At 45.3% G+C, this 21,115-nt stretch overlaps 2 protein-coding genes across 8 annotated transcripts in view; one reads left to right on the top strand and one right to left on the bottom strand.

Annotated features, from left to right (window-relative positions):
* The window catches only part of ASTN2 (astrotactin 2), an 865,335-nt gene that overhangs the window by 634,194 nt on the left and 210,026 nt on the right, over window positions 1-21,115 (top strand). The gene's annotated exons all lie outside the window — the stretch shown is intronic.
* On the bottom strand, window positions 8,153-20,580 carry TRIM32 (tripartite motif containing 32). 4 transcript variants are annotated; one of them, XM_036074016.2, is made up of 2 exons: window positions 20,519-20,580; window positions 8,153-11,274 (listed from the first exon to the last, which is right to left on the bottom strand). In XM_036074016.2, exon 2 carries the CDS (start codon window positions 11,196-11,198, stop codon window positions 9,231-9,233), a length of 1,968 nt encoding a protein of 655 aa, XP_035929909.1. In that variant the 5' UTR covers window positions 11,199-11,274; window positions 20,519-20,580; the 3' UTR covers window positions 8,153-9,230. The 4 variants fall into 4 exon arrangements, with proteins under 4 accessions (XP_035929909.1, XP_035929910.1, XP_035929911.1 ...); XM_036074017.2 differs by having other exon boundaries at window positions 8,153-11,277; window positions 20,519-20,568; XM_036074018.2 differs by lacking the exon at window positions 20,519-20,580 and adding an exon at window positions 20,229-20,345.

Here is a 21,115-nt window from a genome sequence, read left to right as displayed (position 1 = left end):
TGAGTACAGAAGCCTAAGATAAACCTAAAGTCACGACTGTTTCTCACTCGGTGACTGGCCAACTTAAATTTGAGTCCTCCTGAACCTGGGGGTTGGGAATAGAAAGCAGAATTATCAGAAAGCTCAGCCTGGGTACAGGGAGCCTGTTTGCACAGGTGGAAGCTGAGCTTCTAATGCACAAGAAGAATGTGTAGGGCTGTGTGTGTTGGGGAAGGGGATGGCGGAGGAGCGGGCAACAATGACTGATTTGTATGGTGTTCTTACTATGGGCCAGTTAATCACATGGTCTTGCCTTGATCTTCGTTAAGAACCCCCACGAGGTCCAGGGTATTATGTCCATCTTCCAAATGAGAAAACTCATCTGCTTAAGGTCACATGGCTGGAAATAGGCAGAGGCAGGATTCTATCCCAGGACTGTGTGACCCCAAGGCCCCCATGCCCTAATCCATCCAAGAACAGATACCATGTACGGAGAACCACTCTATGCCAGGAGGCACACTGGGCACTTCGTGTACACGCTCTCTTTAATCCTCACAATGACCCTCTAAAGCTGGTGCCTTTCTGCCTAGGAAACTGAGAATCAGGAGGTGTTGGGGGGCGGAGGGGGAAGGGGGATGTATATAATCCAAAGGCATATAGCTGGTTGAAGTATTTGCTCTTTTCCTTTCTTTCTTTTCTTGCTCCGGCCCTCTCACCATTTATGTTTTGTTATTACTTAACCACAGTGGGCACTCCAAAAAGTGTTCTGAGAGGCATTTCTCTTCCTCCTGAAACAGGTAGATGTAGTTGATCAGGAAGAGTGAAAAAAGAGGCAGACAGATCAGCAGGATTCTAGCCTGCATGGTGTCGGTCAGCTGGCTTGAGATCCTTGTTTTCTAGCAACACCTTGGCTCTGGGTCAGGGTCCAGGCCTTGAGCCAGGCCTTAGAGATTGACTTGACCATGGATCCATTGGGTTGGAGCTGCCCTTGGTTGTTTTTTATCTGACACATAAGCCCTAGGCCTCAGACGTTCTTCCTTGGGATCCTTGGGGTCTGTACTTCTGTTCCCTCACATTTCATGGGTGCACAAGGAGATGGAAGGCTCCTTTTAGAGATCTTAGTCCAAGCAGTCCCTGAGGTCGGGAGCATCAGAATCACTGAAATTTACAACTGGAAAGATCCTTAATTCAATAAACCTATTAATATAGATGGTGAAATGGGTAATAAGAAACTTGCTCAGAGGGAACTATAAATTAGTAACAGGGTTAGGATTTAAATCAGCTCCCTTTTCTCCCTCCTCCTTCCAAGAAGGTGTGCTAAGAGGCAATTCAAGAGACCCTGTGCCCAAATGTATGTCCTTTTTGTTTGTGATTGCTTTATTGAGATACAGTTTACATATCGCATATCAAAGGTATCTTTTTGAGCCTTCTCTTCCAGTGGTGGTTTTGCACAAAGATAAAATTTAGGATTTCCACAAGGAAACTTCTCATGATTTTATTGTTGAGAAGATTCTCCAAGGAAAATGAAATCTGAGGTAACCACTCCTCCCACCCTTCAATCATATCCTATTTTCTGTTGCAGCTTACTGTCCTGTGATTCAGGGAGGCAGCTGGTGGGAGGGGCACAAGGGGGCACAGCTGGCTGGTGCTAAATGTGACACAAAGTGTTCATTTCTATCAATATATGAGCTAGGCTGCCCCCATGCCCTGGTTTTGTCCAGCAAGTTTGAGTGCCTCTACTCCGTCCGAATGCAGCAGTAAATTAAATGTGGCTCAGCCTTCACTGAGCTCAGTCTAGACTTGGAGAGAGACAGGTAATGAGGAAATCACTATGCAATGTGTAAACGCTAGGGGGAGGAAGCACAAAGTGTGGTCTGGACACCGGACTCAAACCATGGGGCGGCTCAGGAAGGGCATCCCAGAAAACCTGCAGGAGGCAAGATTTAGGCAGCAGAGGTGGTTAAGGAGTGAAAGTATCGGGGGCAAGAAAAGCACATACAAAAAAAAGGCCCCGAGATAAGAGAAAAAAAAAAAAAAGTATATGGAGAAGATTGGTAGGAAACCGTGCCGAGATAAATGTAGGAAGATAGAGTGGCAGAGGCCAAATCCCACTGGATGCATGAACCACATTAAGAAATGTGTCCTTTTACTAGGAGCAATTTAAGGTCATTGAAAGATTCTATGTGATATCATTTGCATTTTAAAATTTGATTCTGGCTGGTGCGGGATAGGGCTTGACCTGGGAATGGAAGGAATACTAGATTGGAGTCGGGAAGATCAGTTAGGAAGTTGTAGCCTTGTTTCAGGAGAAAAGTAAGAGCAGTTTAACATTCAGTAGTCATGCAGCTGAAGAAAAAGAAAATAAAATGGGTGAGAAATGGTGGCACTGAAGTGTTTCTTAAAGTAGAGCAAAAGAACAGCAGGTGTTGGGAGAGCTGAGCCAGGTTTGAGTATGTTGAGTCTGAGGTTTCTCAGGGACATCTTCATCCAACACACCAGCCCACAGTTGACAAGCTAGTTGGCAATATGAAGTGGGCAGCTGGACATATACTGGTCTGGTGATCAAAAAAAAAGGTAAGACCTGAAAACGCAAGTTGTGTAGGTAATCGTCACAGGAGAAGACAAAGCTCCCAGTGTAAAAATACAGATCCCCTTTTGTAATTTGCTTCCTCAGGGAGCAACTTCCACACACACACCCGCCCCTCCACACCCAGTATTGTTTTTGACCTTTTATTTAGAGAGGCTTTGTTTCATTCAGAGGGGCTGTCCACACTTCTCATTTCTGGCCAGCTTTTACTTAGGTAAAATGTTACGGGACACAGAGGAACAGTCCCAGTGCATAGTACGTAGGCTGGAGTTAACACCTCCCATTTCACTGAGGAAGGAAACAGGTCTATGCAGTCATCATCATCAGAGCAGAGGAATGGATACATACTTCTAGGCTTTTGGCTTCATCATTTGCACCGCTCATTTGGCCAAGAGTTAACTAGCCTTTATGGAAGGTCCAGCATATAGTGCCCGAGTGTGTACACATCACACCTTTCCTCCGATCGGTGCAAGTTCCATTCTCCTACATCCAGCCCCCGAGTCATGGATCAGGGGAGACAGGCATACCTGCTCCCTTTCCACCCTTTGAACCATGATATTTCCAATATATTTCTAACACTTTAACAGAATCATTAGATTTGTTAAACAAGCTCCAGACCCTTGGACCTGAGAGTTTTTATTCTTAAGTTTAAATATGAAATGTCATTTCGCAAAAACACATTGTCTTATTCATGTGATTGCTCATAAATTACTCATGAAACATAATTTGTCATAGTGTGAAGTTGTTTTAACGTTTATCTCTAAACATTTGTGGTCACTCGAAAGTAGTGGGATGGACTCCAGCCTGGTATGTGGTTCAGAGGATGGAACACACCCAGATATAAAAGGATGTAACACTCACATAATGAAGCTTTCTGCTCCCAAGCAGGTCCCAAGTGGCTTGAGAAAACCAGGAGAGGAGACTGGCTTGGCTTGTATATAATGGGTAGGGGTGTGGAGTAGGGTTGAGGAGGGTTGCCGTGCTCTAAACTTCCCTCTGGCACTAAAACGTGGCACCTAGGTTTGCCAATGAGGGGTTGATGGGGAAGCGGGGCGGGGGGCGGGGAGTAGTGGGGCGTGAATGCTGTCAGAATTCAAGCATCAAGTATGGAAGTTAGAATCTTTATTACAATTTGCCCTGGATATTTGACTACTGAAATGCGCCATGTTTCATTTAACTGAACTTCAACTTGTGTAAGTAAGCCAATATGGCACTCTATGAAGGCGGTAAGGGAGATGAAAATTCTAAATGCCGTGTATTAAGAGCCCAACATTGTATATTTTGAGAAGTGAAATGAGTGCTTTGGTCACTATCAGTAATGTCTGCAACTCTGAAGGCGATAAGGAGTGTCTTAGTGAGGTCTTTTATTATGGATTTAGTATGTGTAAAGACATGTGTAATCTTGATATATGTTTTGGGTTATCTGTGACACAAGAAATTCCCAGATATCTTTACCCTAAAGAAGCAACCTCGGATAGGGAATGGTTGCTGCCATTGGCTGGACCAGATGAGCACATCATTGGCAATGGCCCAAGAGTCTACAGAGATGTGGAAATGGGGCTGACTGTTGGCCAGGGCACCCAGTGCAAAGAAGACTGCATGAAGTTTGGCCACTTGTGCTGACCCTTGGGTTCTGTTCCATTATCAGGAACATCCCAGTTAAGGGCTGAAAAGTAGCAGCTTTCCAGCAAACTCCATCACGTACGATGGTGGTGATACCACCTATAAAGTATATAAACTGTTTGCTACTCACTTGGTTGATCCCAGGGAACTCCTCAGATAAGCCGAGGGGTGTGGGAAAGGAGGTGTCCTTTTCCAGCACCATGGCATCTGGCAAAGGACTGAGGATGGAGGGGGCACCCTATCCTACACATGAGGTATGCTGAGGGCCTAGGTTTGGCTCTATGGCTGTGCTGAACTTTCAGGGTGCTGCTTCCATGACCCAAGGCATAATGGGCAGCTAGGGATGGAGGGCCACAGGCTCAGTGTCTGTGACAACCAACCTTTGTTTCTAGGAGAGCCCAGTATGCAGCCAGCAATTGTACTCTTAATACCTTATGTTAATTTTTGTAATTATTTGAGTTAATGAATATTGACCTGTAGGAAAAATCCTTTTATGCCAGCCATCTATAGGAATAGCTAAACATGCATATTTCTGTTTTAAAATAAATACACATACATATGTGTATAAATATACATGTATATAACTTTATCTAAATATATATATTTATATATATATAAAATCTTGACTCCATTTAACCTCTCAAAAAGTGTCAAGATGACATCCTGACTACTTTAATCAAATAACAAGCCTTTAGGCTTTTTGTGCAGCTTTCCTTCTGGGATACAATACTCTTGAATTTTGCCTCTGCCCCTCCAGCAGCCCCACTGTTACCACCAACACAGATCTGAAATCTCCCCCCTCATTAACGTGAAAATTTTACATCGGTGCACCATGGCGGGAAGTCTTTGCCTCCTAAAACGGAAGTCATGTTTTCTGAGCCCCTCACATTTTCTCAATTCGGTACTTTTACATACACTATCCCGTTTAGAGTTTTTAATTCTCACAACAGAACTTTAAAACATAAACTGTCCTTGCCTTCTACCAGATGAGGAAACTGTAGTTCAACAGAGTGACAACAGCTAGTAAGTGGCCCGTGGTTACAATAACTGGGGTATAGTAAGCAACTGGACCGAAGTGGGGCTGATTATTACAAAGTGCAGATTCTTTCTACCACTCTAATTTAAACATGATACAATTTTAGCAAGAATTATGCAAAAACACTATGGCAAAACTCAACAATTCTAATGGATTAAAAATTAATATCATAGAGCTAAAAGGGATTTTACTGATGATCTAGTCTAACCTCTTTCCAGACAGGGAAACTGAGGCAGAGGTATGTTGATCACCTGAGGCCATATAGGTAGGTCAGAGGCAGAGCTGTGATTCTGACCTAGACCAAATCCAGTGACTTTCCCACTAGAATACATTGCCAGTCCCAGAGCTTCCTCACTAACTTCAGACTTAGCCAGGGTAGCATGAATATTAATGATATTGACAAGATATAGCCATAGGTCTGGAGTATAAGTGTGTATTTTACTAAACAGCTTTCTACCTCACCACTGCCCTGCTTGTAAAATTCATCCAGGCAGCTGCTGTAATTTGTTTTGCGATCCCTTGAGGGGTTGTACGTCCTAAGTACAAATCAACAGCCTAGTCAGGTGCAAGATAGAGCCCCGAGTTTCCTACTAGGCTCTGCCTTCCACTTCCCTCCTACAGAGCTGGGTAACACTTCACTTTTAAGAGGCCATTAATTAGTACTAGATTAAAAGTACAGCTACTTAAGCATTACTTACCTCACCCACAGGAACACTGTAGGACTCCAGCCAAGTTTATCCTACTGACTGGAATAATGGAGTATCCCTCTGTGGACTACCTCAGGCTGGGATTGACCCTTAAATCATTCAGGTAGTGCCTATCCCTGGCCTTTGAGGAAGTCGGAAAAACAGAAATAATTTCTGAAAAAGGAGGCACATTAACATCATTTATCATTACTCTTTTCTTTTCTGGACACTTGGCATAGTGCCTGGACCACAGTAGGTACTCAGCAAGTATTGAATGACTCATTTCTCTAAAACCATAAATTCTGTATAATTACTCAAAATGATAAAGGGAAGCCGGACTTAACCAACCTGTAAGTCATTTGTTTGCCTTCAGTTTCTCATATACCTTATTAAAGGGCTTACCTGAGAATACCTTTTTATCCAGTGTAAGGGGGGCTGTGTTAAGAAAACTAAGGTTGCTGGAGGCCTATTATCATTAGCAAGTAAAGTAAATAACAGCCAGTTAAATACCCGAGGATACATATATTCTACGTTAGGCACCACGCAAAGCGCTCACAGCAATTTATACAATAATAGAAATGTGAAATAGGGAGAGTGGTAATAAAAAGGAACAGGTGGCCTAGCGGGAGGAAATCCTGGAGCAAAGTTCTGGTTGGCAAACAGGAACCTGTAAAATAGGAAAGGGAACATATCATTTGGAGGGCTTGGATAACCTCACACTACTCGTTTGAACAACTCAAGGAAAGAAGACAGTACTAGCTGATCACTTACTGAGTATGCCGAGTACTTTCACATCTCCTATCTCATATCTTACACCCTTCCTTCAGAAAGGGAAAGGTGAAATGCCTGGCCCAGGGCCTCGCGGAAGACAAGCGATGCTATAGTTTAATGGTTTTTGGAAAACGTTCTATAGATTCACAGGAGTTTTGCAAGAGTGCGCAGGGTAGGTGAGGGGATAAAGGGATAAATAAGGCCCATTCTGCAGGCCCACAAACCTGCTTCAACCAGAGCAGCTGCTCTTTGATCTACTTTACGTAATAGACTTGCACTTAGGACTTTATTCGAATCAGGGCACCGCTGCTTAAAAATAAAAAACAAACAAACAAAAACGGCTATAATTGAGGAAACTAGTTTGCTGGGGCTGTACTATGTATGTAATGTAGTCAACATGGTGGATAATTGAAAACTGCACTAAGCACAGCCTAAAATATTCACACCGAAGAAACAAAAACATTCAGACTACACTCACGTTCCTTTTGGGCCAGCAGATGGCTGCTATACTTTAGGACCAAGGCATGAGTGTGGCTCAACACTAGGTAGCCCTAAATGCTGAACACCAGTAATGATCGAACACAGGGCCTTCCAAAAGCATCAGCAGCTAGAGGGCTTCTGGCCCCTTTACGTCAAGCCAGCCCACGAGACACGTTTCTGTGCTACAAACTCTGTGCCAAAAGCCTCGACCAATGTTCTTACCTTAGCAAGACCCCCACTGACAGCAAAGACAGATCCCCGAATGCCAGGTGCTATCACAGATAAAGTGGCTCTAATAACTAGTGGAGTTATCTGTGATGCACTTTTAATTGGATCAATTTCCTCTCAATTATACAATCTTTCAAAATCGGATGCAATTTCATAATCAGAACATGGGGCTCTCTCCAGGTGAAAAGTGCAAGACAAACTAGTTTGACATCACACCAATGATTTCCTTTCCTGTTCTTTGGGAGCTATTACAACAGAAGCCAAAAAAACAATGCCATCACCAAGAAACAAAACAACTTTGAGTAGCCCAGCTTAACAAATTTTGTTTCTTTAAAATGCAAGGTGATAGCTCTTTGGCTTGCCATCAGCCCTGCACCTAAAGTACAAACTGTGCTGCTTAGTAAAAATAAAGCCTGAGGATCCTTGTCACAAATTCCCTCACCCACTTCTGGTCTTTTTAAAAAGACAACACTTCTTCCTTTTTTGAACTCTAATTACAAGGATGAAGCAAATGGCAGAGGCTCAATTCCTAACAGAGCGTTGCTGCCTCTGTAGACCTCGGGGGCTGAGTCAGTACACGCGTGTGGGAGTAAGATTTGGATTTCTTTACATAATGGTGCCTTAGGCTGAGTTTTGACTGGGGTAGATCCTTAATGCTCTCAAAGAATACAGTGTCAGATATGGAAGCAAAACAGCATGGTACAACTTATCCCTCTCATTTCCCAAATCCCATATTTAATTAAAAGACATGAACACCAGCGATGAAGAAACAGTTATCAATTATTTAATTCTTGATAGAGGAATGGAAATAAATCTCAAAACCAAATACTGTGCAGTCACTTGAGGAAAATACAGAATAAAGACCCAACAGTTTTGTCTAACGAAAATGAGATGTGTCCACCTCCCCACTTTGTTGACCCTGGCCTGTGTTGTACAATTCTGCAGTCAAATCTTAGCACAGGTCCGTGGAGAGAGGTAATATGAAAAATGATGAGCTCTAGAAACTACTCAGGAGTGTTTACTGACTGTATTAGCATTTGTGTTTGTTTATTCCCATCTTTCTGTGCTTTGAAATAATTCCATTCCCATCTTTCTGTGCTTTGAAATAATTCCAATCTATATGCTCCTGTAAAAGGCAAGCAATTTCCAGGCTGAAGTCTTCAACACCAACCAGCCAGGGGTCGATCTATTCTCTGTCACATCTGCAATTAGAGACCAATCCAAGATGGCACAAAACCCCCAGAACCAAGAGGTACTGCTTCCCAAAAGGACTGTGTATCTCCCTTGGTGGCACTTAATGAGTGAACTTTCACTCTGATAAAGGTGAAGAGACCTGAGACATCATGCCACGGGGATATGATGTCTGAAATGAAAGGTGGAACAGATCCCACTGGAGCATGCACACTAAATGCAGCAGAATTGAAGAGAAAGTGTCACATATGAAGTGCATTACATTAAGAGGGAAATACAGGACCAGGGTTATCAAAGCCAAAAGAGGGAAATCAACAAGGGTTCAGTACAAGGGCAAATTTCAAATACAGGGGGCAAAAGGCTCTCTACTGAAGCCTCAAAGTGCCTAAGTTCTAATCAAACTTCAGCTAACCCCGTATCAGATGTCCTATTTGGGGCAATGCCAACTGTTAAAGCTCTAAATTTAGGAGGGAAATAATGAAAAAGAACAAAACAAAACAAAACAAAACCCTACTAAAAGACAGCTTCTAAAATTCTAGGAATAGCCAGCTGGCATAAAGACACAGGCCAAGTGCACTCTACAATATCACCAGTAACCAAGGAATAAGGAAGGGAGGTGGCTGGAAGCAGAAGAAATGGCTCTTATCCCCTAAGGGGTAGAGTATCTTCTCAGATGGTAGCTGTAAATCTTGATGCAGTGATCCCAACAGTCCAAGACCAAGAGCTGCCCTTTAGGAGTGAGGGCGATGCCCACTGGACACGTGAGCCCCTCTCGAATAAGGACACTATAGCCCCCACCCTTAGGAAAGTGGAGAATTTCCTTTCGACTACTATCAGCCACAATGAGATCACCACGAGCATCCACACACATGCCAGCAATGCAGCGGAAATCCTCATTCTCTGAGAAAAAGTGGCTAATCTGGCGACCCAGCTGCCCATCGGGGCCCACAGAGCCAATGGAGAAGCCACCCTCCAGGTGGTGCTCATTCTGCCGATTCTCCAGATTGAGGCCCAAGCCCTGGGTGAAGTAGACGGTGCCCTCAGCATCGCAGGTGACGAACTTGGGCCGCACGGCACTACAGAGGCAGCTGTATTTGACCACCCCCGCTCCTCGGTCAACAGTGAAGCACCAGAGCTTTCCACCTTCCACGTCAGTTACCACAAACTGGCCGGACGGAAGGGCTGTGATGCCCCAGGGTTTGCTCAACTGGCTCCTGTGACAGGCCACGCAGTGACCATCCAAGGTGTATACCTTGAGGGAGTTGTCGTAGCTGTCAGTCACACCAATGAGCCCATGGCAGTTCATGGCCACTGAGAGAGGAGTGAGATTGGGCAGATCGGCCCCAAGGAAGCTCAGCACAAAGCTATCAATGCCACTGGGGCTGCGGCGGATCTCCTTCAAAAAGCCCTTCCGAGTAAAGACTTGTATACGGTAGTTGCCTCGGTCAGCAACCAGCACCTCGCCCTGACTGGTCACGTAGAGACTGACGGGCAGGTTGAACATGCCTGGAGTGCTGCCTTTGGCCCCCATCTTCTTGAGAAAGAGGCACTGCTGGATACTGGCGGCGGTCTCGGAACCCCGCTGCTTAGCAGGTGAGGCCCGAGGGCTGGCGACCACTTCCTCGGGGCTCACGTCCATCTCTCTGAATGTAACGGAGCTGGAGGCGGCGGAGGCTGCAGCCTCCATGGCCCAGGAATCTTCCATGTTGACTGTCCGGGGCTTTTTAACAGCCTGCCCGATCTGGAGGGGGCCGACATGGCCAACCTTAAGAAGCTCCACGTCCTGGAGGGTTAGCTCCCGGGGCAGGCTGGCCGTGAGCTCGGGCTCCTCCTCGTCAGCTGTCTCCTCCAGTAGCGCCACATCTGCCTGCTTGATCTTGGCCAGGAAGTAGTCACAGCGAGACACCGCCTGCACCTCTGCAATGTTAAGCAGGTAACTCTGCTCCTCTACCACCTGACTGTTGGCCTTCTCAACCTCAGCCAAGGAGCCCGTGAAGAACTTGCGAGAGCGAGCCAGCTCTTCCTGGACCCTGCGTTCCTCGTGCCCGTACTCCTGGAGGACCGCTTTATACCGTGCTTGAAGGTCCTTGGAGACCCCTTCCAGGGCCACCTTCCGGCGCTGCAGCTCCCCCATGAGCTCCCGCAGACGGGCCAACTTCTCTCCAAAGTCCTGCCGCCGCTCCTCAGCTGCCTCTTTGACAGGAAGCGTACAGTGGCCGGGGGGCTGGTGGTCCGCCTCCCGGCACGGCTCGCACAGCACCACACCGCAGCTCCGGCAGAACTGCCTGGGCAGCCGGCGCCCACACGACCGGCACATGAGCAGCCCCACAGCCTCACTGAGCCCGGCTGTGTCAATGATCTTCAGCACCGTCAGGTTGTCCGTGAGCTGGGTGAGGCTGGTTATGCGGGTAATCTTGCTGCAAAAGGGACAGCGGACCCCATTGATGCTACTGGCCAGGAGCTTCTCCAGGCACTGGCGGCAGATGGTATGGCCGCAGTGCAGGAGCTTGGGCCGCAGCTGCTCCTCCGTGAAGGACTCCATGCAGATGGGGCATTCCAGCACTTCCCGGAGGGCGTCCAGGTTCAGGTGAGAAGCCGCGGCTGCTGCAGTAGCCATTGCGCTTCCCTTGAGGGGCCTGCTAACACAGCCCAGAACTGAACAGCTTGGTATTCATGCTCCAGAGGGTCAAGTCCTGCTAACGAGAGTAAGAAGCCATTATTCCACCGCCTGTACGAGCTAATTCACTCAAGAAACATGTAGAGATAGCTACCATCATTCACTCAGCTGCTAACTTAACAAATATTTATTGAAGTCTACTCTGTTAGGTGATGGTGATACACAAGGAAGTAAAGCAGACAAAGCATTGCACAGTGGGTAAGATGTCAGGGTCTGGAGTCTCTGATACTTAGTGTGACCTTAAGGAAGCAACCTAAACTTCCCAAAGCTCAGTTTCCCATCGCCCGTCTATAAAACGGAAGTAATAATGGTATCTACTTTATCTAGTTTTGGAAGGGTTCAACAGCATGATGAATATGATGCACCTAGTACAGCCCACGGCAAACAGTATGCTTGATAAATGTTAGTGATTAATGACGTCTACGACTCAATTTATATTAGGAGAAAAGCCTAAGAAAATTACATATAGGAAAGGATTACCCACAAAGTGCTGCGGGGGCACAGTGGCTAGAGTAACAGTTCCTACAGGAACTGGGGAGGGCTCCCCAGAAGCAGTGACACTTCTGAGATATGTCTGGAAAGAAACATGGCCTTGAGGGATAAAGGCATTTTAAACAAAGGAAACTATGTGACCAAAAGCATCCAACTAAGACTAGGTACCATGTACTTTACTAAGTTACCAGGACACAAATCCTGCCCTTGAGATCTCAAACTTTAGTAAAGGAGACAAGACATGGTAAATAATAGCCAAGGCAGAAGAGTATCATAAATAAGATACAAACTCAATATGATGGAGGCTAAAAGGCATTCACTCTAATTCCACAGGAAATAGAATGGCACTGGATAGGGTCCTGGCTATGTGGAGATGAGGGAAAGGGAGTACCAGACAAGGACAGTCTTAACAAAGGTTAGAAAGCAAGGGAAAGAGCAAGAGCTTCAGGGTATTAGAAAGAGAACAGAGAACATGTAGCTTCTATAGGTTTGTTTCCATCTGTAAAATGAAATAATACTGCCTTCACAAGGTTAATGCAAGGATTAAATGAGAGAGTATAGGTAGTGTATAAACTTCTAAGTTTTGGCTTAGCACCAAAAAAGTCTTAGATAAATTTTAGTTCTCTTTTCTCTCATTCTTAGGTTAAAATTGTGGGAGAACATAGGGAGATCAGAGTAACTGGTTTGATTATGAGAATGATTATAATTAAGTCTTCAGAGCCAAAATGAGACCTTCAGATTTCATTTTGATGGGCACAGTGAAACAACGCATGTTTTGAAGCATGGAAGTGATATGATCAAAGCTTGAATGGAGTAGGTGAAAAGGCTGAGAAACTAGTTTGGAAAACTGCTGCAAAATTGCCTGGGGGAGGTAATGGGGAGCTGAACTAGGGAGCAGGTGGTGGAAATGGAAAGATGCATTTGAGCAATATTAGAAGTACAATCACCAAAATGAGTAGATTAAAGTGGGGGAAGTGGTACAGCTAGGAAAGCCAGAGACTCAAGCCCAATGATTTAAAAAACAGTACTGCCTTATCAAGTCAGTTTATTTTTGGCCTGGAACACCCCCTACTTCACGAAGTACAAGCCATAAATACTCCCACCCACCTTGATCCACATATGCTCATGAAATAGAACAGCGATCTCAGTGCTCTGCAGACTTATGTCATTGTCAATTTATACCCCAAATTAGAATGAATAGATCTAGCAAGGTGAGGCACAGGGATAAATTGTAGCCCTTCCTAAATGCAAATTCTACAGCTGTATCCTTGCTGTATCAGTCTCCTGATAATGCAGATGGTCAGCCATCAAGGAGAAGAGGAGGGCAAGTTAGCCTGGTTTAAGGATAATGCAGCAAGGCGAGAAAAGCTTTGTAAATGTTATGAACTCTTCTTTCTCCATGCATACAGAGGGGGAGTCTATGCAGAGATTCATATTCCGGAATTTCCCCATATTTAGCTTTGCATGGTGACCTGACAAATATTCAATAACAGACACACATAATTTATCCAAAGTCAACCCCACCTCTCTGAAATCTCACTTCTCTTCTACCAGAAGGGAAACAGTATCCATGGTACCTAGTCTTAGTTGGATGCTTCTGGTATGCTTTTGGTATCTTCCATGTGCTAGATACCACACTAGATGCTTCATATACTTAATCTCATTTAATCCTCATAATGACCCTATAAAGTAGGTACTATTTTTATTATTTTATAATGAGGAAACTAAGGCTCAGAAAAGCTGGCTCAAGGTCACAAAAAGCTCAAACATGCTGAAACCCTGCAATACAGATACCTTTAACTTTGTTTAACCCATTATTAATAACTTCAAGTTTTAGGGTTTTTCCCCACTGTCATGTAACACTTGTTCACAAGTGTTCTCTAGACCATACTTTGGTAGATGTTGCCTTGTAGAATATAATTTTCTCCACAAATAAGAACAATACTATTGTTATGAGATTTAGCTCCAGTGGAGTCGGTTGGCTACACTGATTTATTAGCTGGGTGACCCACTCTCACACACCAGCCTTGCAACCCTTTAGGACTCAAATCCATGTCTCAACAAAATAACACACTATCACATATCATGAACCTCTAAGGTCTCATGTGAATATGTGAAACTTACTACTGAATTCTTAAATGCCATAGGTCTGGACACAGTAGTATGAAAATACTGATAGAAACCTCAACTCAGAATCCATGCAAACTTTAGTTCTAAACCAATAGCTTCAGCTCCTCCTTCCATCATCTGGCACAACATACTGAGGGCAACATTTGGTGTTTAGATCCAGAGTGTGCTACCTTACAATGCAAGGGACATCTGTTCTTCCCAAAGCTGGCACTGCAGATCAGCTAATTAAACAAGTCTGCCAACTTGTAAAAATACTAGCAAATTCTTTCCCCAGCTTTCTGGAATATCACACCACCTCCTTCAATTAAAAAGCTTCTTGCCTCCTTGTCTAAGCTATTCACTTTAAAAAATGAATTTACTATGCCCACATCCATATTCCAAATTATCTCAGCTATCTGCAGCTTCACTAGGCTCCCTAAGACAGAAGAGAATGTCAAGGATTCCTACTCTAAAGCTGGCATGCTCTGCCAGGGAAATGTGAGTTCTCATCATTAAAGCATCAGGTATATAGCCTCAGACTTGGAAAAAGCCTGAACTATGTCTCCCATGTCTACGACCTGCAAACACTGCCTTCAGCAGGATCCTAGCCTGATACAGAGCCATGTGACAGACAGATACATTCCCTCTCCTCAAGAAACATACATCTAGCCATTACTGTTAATACTAACAATGATGATTCAGATGGAAAGTCAATCTGAACTCAGTTTCCCTGAAAGGACTAAGAGGGGTGACAGGAATTGTCTTACCATCACAAGTCTCTATGTTAGCAGCCCGTTTTCTGTCAGCTATAAAATCTAAAACCAATCAGAATGACTCCCCAACATGTTATAATAATCTTGTCTGACTTCATGATACCTTAAACATGTTTCCTGTTGCACACTTTGTACTTTCAGTTCTTGACCCCTCACCTCACTACTCTGATCTCATGATTAATACCGCACATCGCCTACTAATACTGGCCCAGCTCTTCAGCTCCAGATAAGAATCTACCCCTTAAGCTGTGTTTGCTTCAGCTGCCCTAAAACTCAGGAAAATTCTATAGTCATACCCTAACCTGATCTAACCGCTTCTGGCACCACCATGCTTTCCCCAGTCCACAATTTAAATAACCAGGATAGCAGAAAAAAAACAAAAAACAAAAACACACGAACCCTGAAGTCAGGCAGAACTGGGATTAAATCAGCACTGCTGTTTACAAGTTGTGGGACAGTAGGCAAGTTATTTAACCTCACTAAACCTGTCTTCTTACTTTATAAAAAGTGAAAAACTAGGGATAATGCTTATCAATGCCTAGTCTGGAAAATGGCAGGTATGAAATGAAAAACTTATTTATCATAATTTTAGTAACAATCAGCAACAGTATTAACAATAACAACCAGTACTAGTTTACAAACTACATTTTCAAAGGGATGAAGAATCTTTCTTGTTATGGCAGATAAAAGCACATAAAGATTAATAAAAGGACTGGCCGGCTTTGAAAGAATTTTATTGAGGACACTAGGTATCCATGCTAGAAACTGATGGGCAAATGAATTCACAACTTCTTTTGCCCAGAAAATAAGCTCCTTCTAGCAGGGACTAAATATGGAATGCTAGAATTAGTAGTGATATCAAAAAGTAAAATAGACGAGTAAATGGAGATGAGGAGAGAGAGATCAAGAACTCATTAATCATATGGCAGAATTAGGACTGAAAGACATGTCACTGGGGGTGACCAGTATTACATAGATTAAGAAAGTGGGTTCAGGAATCAGGCTTTCTGGATTTCAATCCTGGCTCTACTGCTTACTGTGGAGACTTGGACAAGTTAACTAACCTCTCTAGTTCTCAGTTTATCTAAAAGAAGGGCTTTAAAATAGTATCTTCCTCACAAGGTTACTATAAAGATCATGGGATTATGTGTCTAACACACTTAGTATAGCACCGAGAGAGGCATACAATTAACTGTGCAGTATATTAATAGTCCAGCGGCAGCTGTTACCCAGCCAATGAGAAGAAACAGGCACTTTTCAACAGGCATACTGTACCCAAGATATCAGATATGTAAACTTCAAAAATAAAAATTCTGAGCCTTCACGGGAGAGTTTTACCTGATCTCAGAATCTAAAGATTAGAGATGACCAAAGGTCATACCTTTGTCAGCCTCTTGAGGGCTTAGGCCATCAGCAGAACTAAAGAACTTTAAGCAATTAGTTAAACAAATCTTTACTGACCACACACTACGAGTCCAGTCCCATAAAAACACTAGGGATATAATTTTGAACAAAACCAAACATGAACGGAGCTCTTTACTTAAAAACCAGGAAAACATGTAAAAGAGTACTACATTTTCTTTCACAAGACATGAAGGTCCATCCTACCACTGTCACACTCCTCTGGTTTGACTGAGGTTTTGCAAGGCTTATCACATTCCCTTTCTAAACTGTATTTATTCCTCTTGCATTTGGATGGAATGCTAATCAAGTGCATAACCATCTCCAGGCTCCCAGTGGTCACTCTCTGGGAGTGGCTAGCAGGAGTGATTTTAACAAAGTCTGAGAGGCCCCCACTTGACACTCACCTAGTCCTGTGTGCGGAAGAGGGTTTGGAGTTTAATTTTACTCAGGGGATTTAAGGTTACCTGCAAACAGCTAAGAAAAACTCAACAAGTAGGAGCTTATAGGGAAACACAGGCATAACCTACAGAGCTGTACCGGGTCTGAGACGAACAAAACAATCCAGAAGGAACTGTTTGTGGAAAAGGAAACCTGAGCTACAGTATGTCACGGACAGGTTAAATCAGTAATAGAGTTTGCTGGAAAGACACCTGTAGGTTCTCCTTCTAAAACTGCAGGAGCTGGAAAGGCTCCCTTGCATCTTCCACAAACATTTGGGTAATATCAGTGCTGCCAATGTGACTCAAAGAATCTAGGATAAGGGAAAGACCAACAGTCCTTTCTCAGAGGACCTCCAACTCATCTCCACCCACCCACCTCTCTTCCAGTTCTTTTATCTACGTACAACACATGTTCACTTAATCATGAGCTTTTGATGAAAGGATCAGGAAGCAGATCCTGGGAAAGGTACAAGAGGGAATGGGAATTTGGGAGAGACTGGTGGGGGCTGCTTAGGGTCACTGAAATTTGGCAAAGCAACGCTCAGTTCCCTTCTAGCAATGCCTTCCTCTTATAATTGCTACCACCTCTCATAAAACTACCATTTATTGAATGTCAGGCACCTTTTATTACATTATCTCTTATTGTCACAATAACTATGTGAAATATGTGTTATTCCTCTTTATAAATAAGGAAACCAAGGTTCAGAGAAAAGCAACCTAAGGTCTCAGAGCTGGTAGGTAGTAGAAGTGAGGTTCAAATCCAGGTGTCAAATCCCAGCCATAAAACCACACTGACTCAAAAAATTTGTTACCATTCCATAGCTGATAAGGCTACTATTAGCTCTAGGCAGTTTGGCCGAGAGGTCGGTAAAGGCATTGTTTGTTATACCAAAAGGAAAAAAAATGGAGTGTCACAGAGGTAGCACATCAATGTGCAGGGATAGTAATCTACTTGAAGTGCTTTGCAAACTTGACTACCAAACTCTGCAGACATAGGTGTATGGGCTTTAGTGTTGGAAAAGCCTTTCTAATAAAACTAGTATAATATTACCTAGGAGTCAGACATAAGGGCTCACATCCCCACTTCGCCCCTTGCTGTGTAGCCTTGAGTAAAGCATTTAACCTATTTTCTCATCTGTAAGATACGGACGAAATAACATCTACATTGTTGGCAGGATCAACAGAGTTAATGTGCATAATAATAAATGGCTGTTATTCTTTTCAATAGATTCTTAATTTCAACAGACTGAGGCTGATAAGAAGTGCCTGTCCAAGGTCACCTAGTAAATTAGCAGCAGAGGAGGAATTCTGGACTTCAAGCCTCTGATGCCCAGGGTGATTCAATTGCCATTACATATTTTCCATAGTGGTGTGTATAGCTATCCCAGCTAAATCTCCTGCCTTCTGATGCAGTCCTACTATGTTTCTCAACTGGCTTCAGCAATGCTATAGCTAGTCCTGGAGCGGATAGAGCAAATCCTGTCCTATCCCAGGGGAAAGAAGCCCAAGAGATCATTTAGAAGCAGCAGTTATCTTCCAGAGTATGGCCTCTACACCTACCCTTTAGTCTCTTGCACCTCATCCTGTCTAACCTCAAGCTCCTCCCCTTATCTACCCACTGGTCCAGGTCTAAGTGCAAATCAAGAACCAAGTCCAGGGCTACTCCCTACCTAATGAGATAGTTTTGTCCCCTTTAGAGCTCAATTTGATATTCAGCGATACTCACTGGGCAATCATTTCATTAGAGGGGAATGGGCTGAGATAGTAAGACTAAGCAGACCCCAGCAAGGAAAAAGCAAAGAAAGAGGGAGGGAATATACCGGGTTGGGTTACAGAGATCTGAATATGAGCCTAGCTCTGCCATTCTAGCTATGGAACCCTAAACAAGTCACTTCCTAAGACTTAGTTTCCTTATGTGTAAACCTGGATATAGTAGAGCCTGCTTAGTAGTGCTGTGATGAAAACTGAGTAAGAAAGTAGATATAAAAATTAAAATTACTAAAATGTGAGCGCTAACGGTGCACCAGACACTAAGCACTCTGATTTACTTCACTGAATCTTCACAATAATCTATGATGTAGTCCTGTCATTAATTCCATTTTATAGAAGAAGAGCCAAGAACAGGGACGTTAAGTTATTCATTCAAGATCACAAAGCCAAGAAGAGATAGAGGCAGGATTTGAATCCAGGATATCTGACCCCTGAGTAGAGTACCTCAGCTTTGGCACTACTGACAGTTTGGGCCAGATAATTCTTTGTTGTGGGGGGGCTGTCCAGTGCACTGTACAATGTTTAACAGTATCTCTGGTGTCCACCTGCTAGAGGCCAGTAGTCTCTGATACTCCAACTGTGACAGCCGAAAATGTCTCCCGACATTGCCAAATGTCCCCCTGGGGGACAACACCTCCCCGGTTAGGAATCATGTCTTTAGAACTTGGCAACGGACTACATACTCAATGTTCCCCTTTTTTTGTCTCTCTCCCAGCCCAAACTCACAGAGCCACTGCCTCTAGAGTGGCCAGGCCGTAATGGACCTTATATAGGATTAATTCAATCTACTTATATAACTGATAAAGAAGACAAGGCCTGAGATCTTGTTCTACTCCTCCCCTGAAGGTCTCACATATTATCTGCTATCACAGCTTACAGGGACAGACAAAAGGATACTTAGGCAGATGACCTTGAATAGTTTCCGGCTTTATGCCTCTTTTAACCACTCTCTTCTCCTCCCAAGCCTACAACTTTCAGCAGGGGCAGGGGGTGGAGGGGGAGCCACTCAGAGTTAGTGGCAGTTCCACGGCTGCCTTGTGATAAGTGATCTTAGGTTAGTGAGCGGGGGAGATTCTGCCCCTCACAGGGAAAGTCAGGCTCCTTCAGGAGTCCTGGTCTCTGAAGACTTATTGTTGCTGAACCCCTGAACTCTGCTAAACTTCATACACTCAAATCCAGTCCATACATTATCTCTAGGTCTTTAGGACTCTAGTACTTCCTTTTCTTCCCATGCAGACTTCAGGAAAATTCCTTTAGCAGCCCAAGACACCAATCCATAAATCTATTCAGAGTCCTCTTATTCTATACCCCAGTTAGTACATCCCCAGTTAGTACCCTCCCTAAATTGTGTTCCCAACCGTTTTTACAATAGAGAATTCAGCCTTTCAGGCTCTACGCTGCAGCTCTCACCAGTTCTTCACTCATGTGCCCCAAATCCCTAGCATAGCACCTTTTATCTCTGTTTCCAAATCTCTGCAGCCTTCACCCCTGCATCCCAGCATAACACCCAATGACACACCCTAGACTTCTGCCCTCCTTCAATCTGAGCCCCCAACTCCTGCATTCCATCAGACACAGTGCCATCCTCAAACCTGGGTCCTTTCCCTTTTATCCACCCCATGTCATGGGTTGCCTTCAAACCAGAGCCAGGTCCTTTCTTGCTAACAAGACACCGCCTCCCACTGACTCCCCCAAGAACTCACCCCCTCAATTTTCCCCAGACACCATCTGGAAGATGCTTCCTCCTTAGCAATTAGAATATCCCCAGGCCCTGCTCTCTCATCTCAGGTTTTGCCTCCTCAAACGCCTAGTGGCCACAGATTCCCTCAAGCCTCCTGAAATGCGGCACCCCAAGTCTCATCAGGGCCCCTCAATTCCTTCCTGTTTCCGAAATTCTGCACCCCCAGATGCCTCCAGGGCCTTCGGACGCCCTCCCACCGCCCAGATGCTGCGCCCCACTCTCCTCAGGGCCCCCACATTACCTCAGGCCTCCCGAGATGCTGCACCGCAGATTTTGTGGGAGCCCTTCTCTCCCCTCCCGGCGGAGCTGCATCTCCTCTGAGCTCCTCTGCCCCATCGAATCCCTCCCGAGCCTGCCCCTCGCAGCCCCACCCCCACCCCGGTCCTACCCCTTAGATCCGGTCCCCAGACCCTGCCAGTCGGGCGTGGGCCGACCGCTGCACGCCAGCGCAGCCCCCCGCCCCGCCACTCAGTCACGGCCGGAGACTCCGGCCGCAGTCCCTCGTCCCGGGCCCTCCTTCCCGCCCCTTACCTGGCCGCCCGCGGCTCCGACGCGTCCACCGCCGCCAACCCACCCGCCCGCCGCCCTCTGCGCACGCGCCGCCGTGCGCCCCTTGGCGGGCGCTAATTCGCAGAGCTGTCTGTCCGTCACTGCGCCCCGCCCCCGGGGCATGTTGGGGCTTGTAGTCGCGCGGGCCGGAGCGTTCGCGGCCCAGCGGCCGAGTAGGGGCAGGCTCCCCGCTGGGAGCCTAGGGCCTTAGGAACGCGGCCGTCAGCTTGTATTCCCACTGTGCAGACTGGGAAACTGAGGCAAAAGCAGCCTGCCCAAGTTCCCTCAGCGAGTCAGGGGTCAAATCAGAACTCGCGTGTCTGACTGCAGATAACCGCTTCGCTGACCCTTCACGTCCAGGAGCGGGCCCCAGCGGAGCCTCGGCTCCTGGCAGAAGGGTCTCCCGGAAGCGCAGCTTGCCCCTGTGAGGAGTGGCCAGGGAAAGAACAAAGCTCCTCCGGGGGCGGGCGCAGAGCCTGGACGCGCCTAGAAAGGCAGTGCCTCGGGCTCCAAGTTGCTCCCTGGGACGCACCTCTGCCTAGATGCGTGTTCATGCGATGGACCCAGCCCCCCAGCGAG

The sequence above is a fragment of the Halichoerus grypus genome, chromosome 14 (genome assembly GCF_964656455.1).
Source record: "Halichoerus grypus chromosome 14, mHalGry1.hap1.1, whole genome shotgun sequence".
NCBI classification, from domain to species: Eukaryota; Metazoa; Chordata; class Mammalia; order Carnivora; family Phocidae; genus Halichoerus; species Halichoerus grypus.
This window is presented reverse-complemented; position numbering and strand designations above follow the sequence as displayed.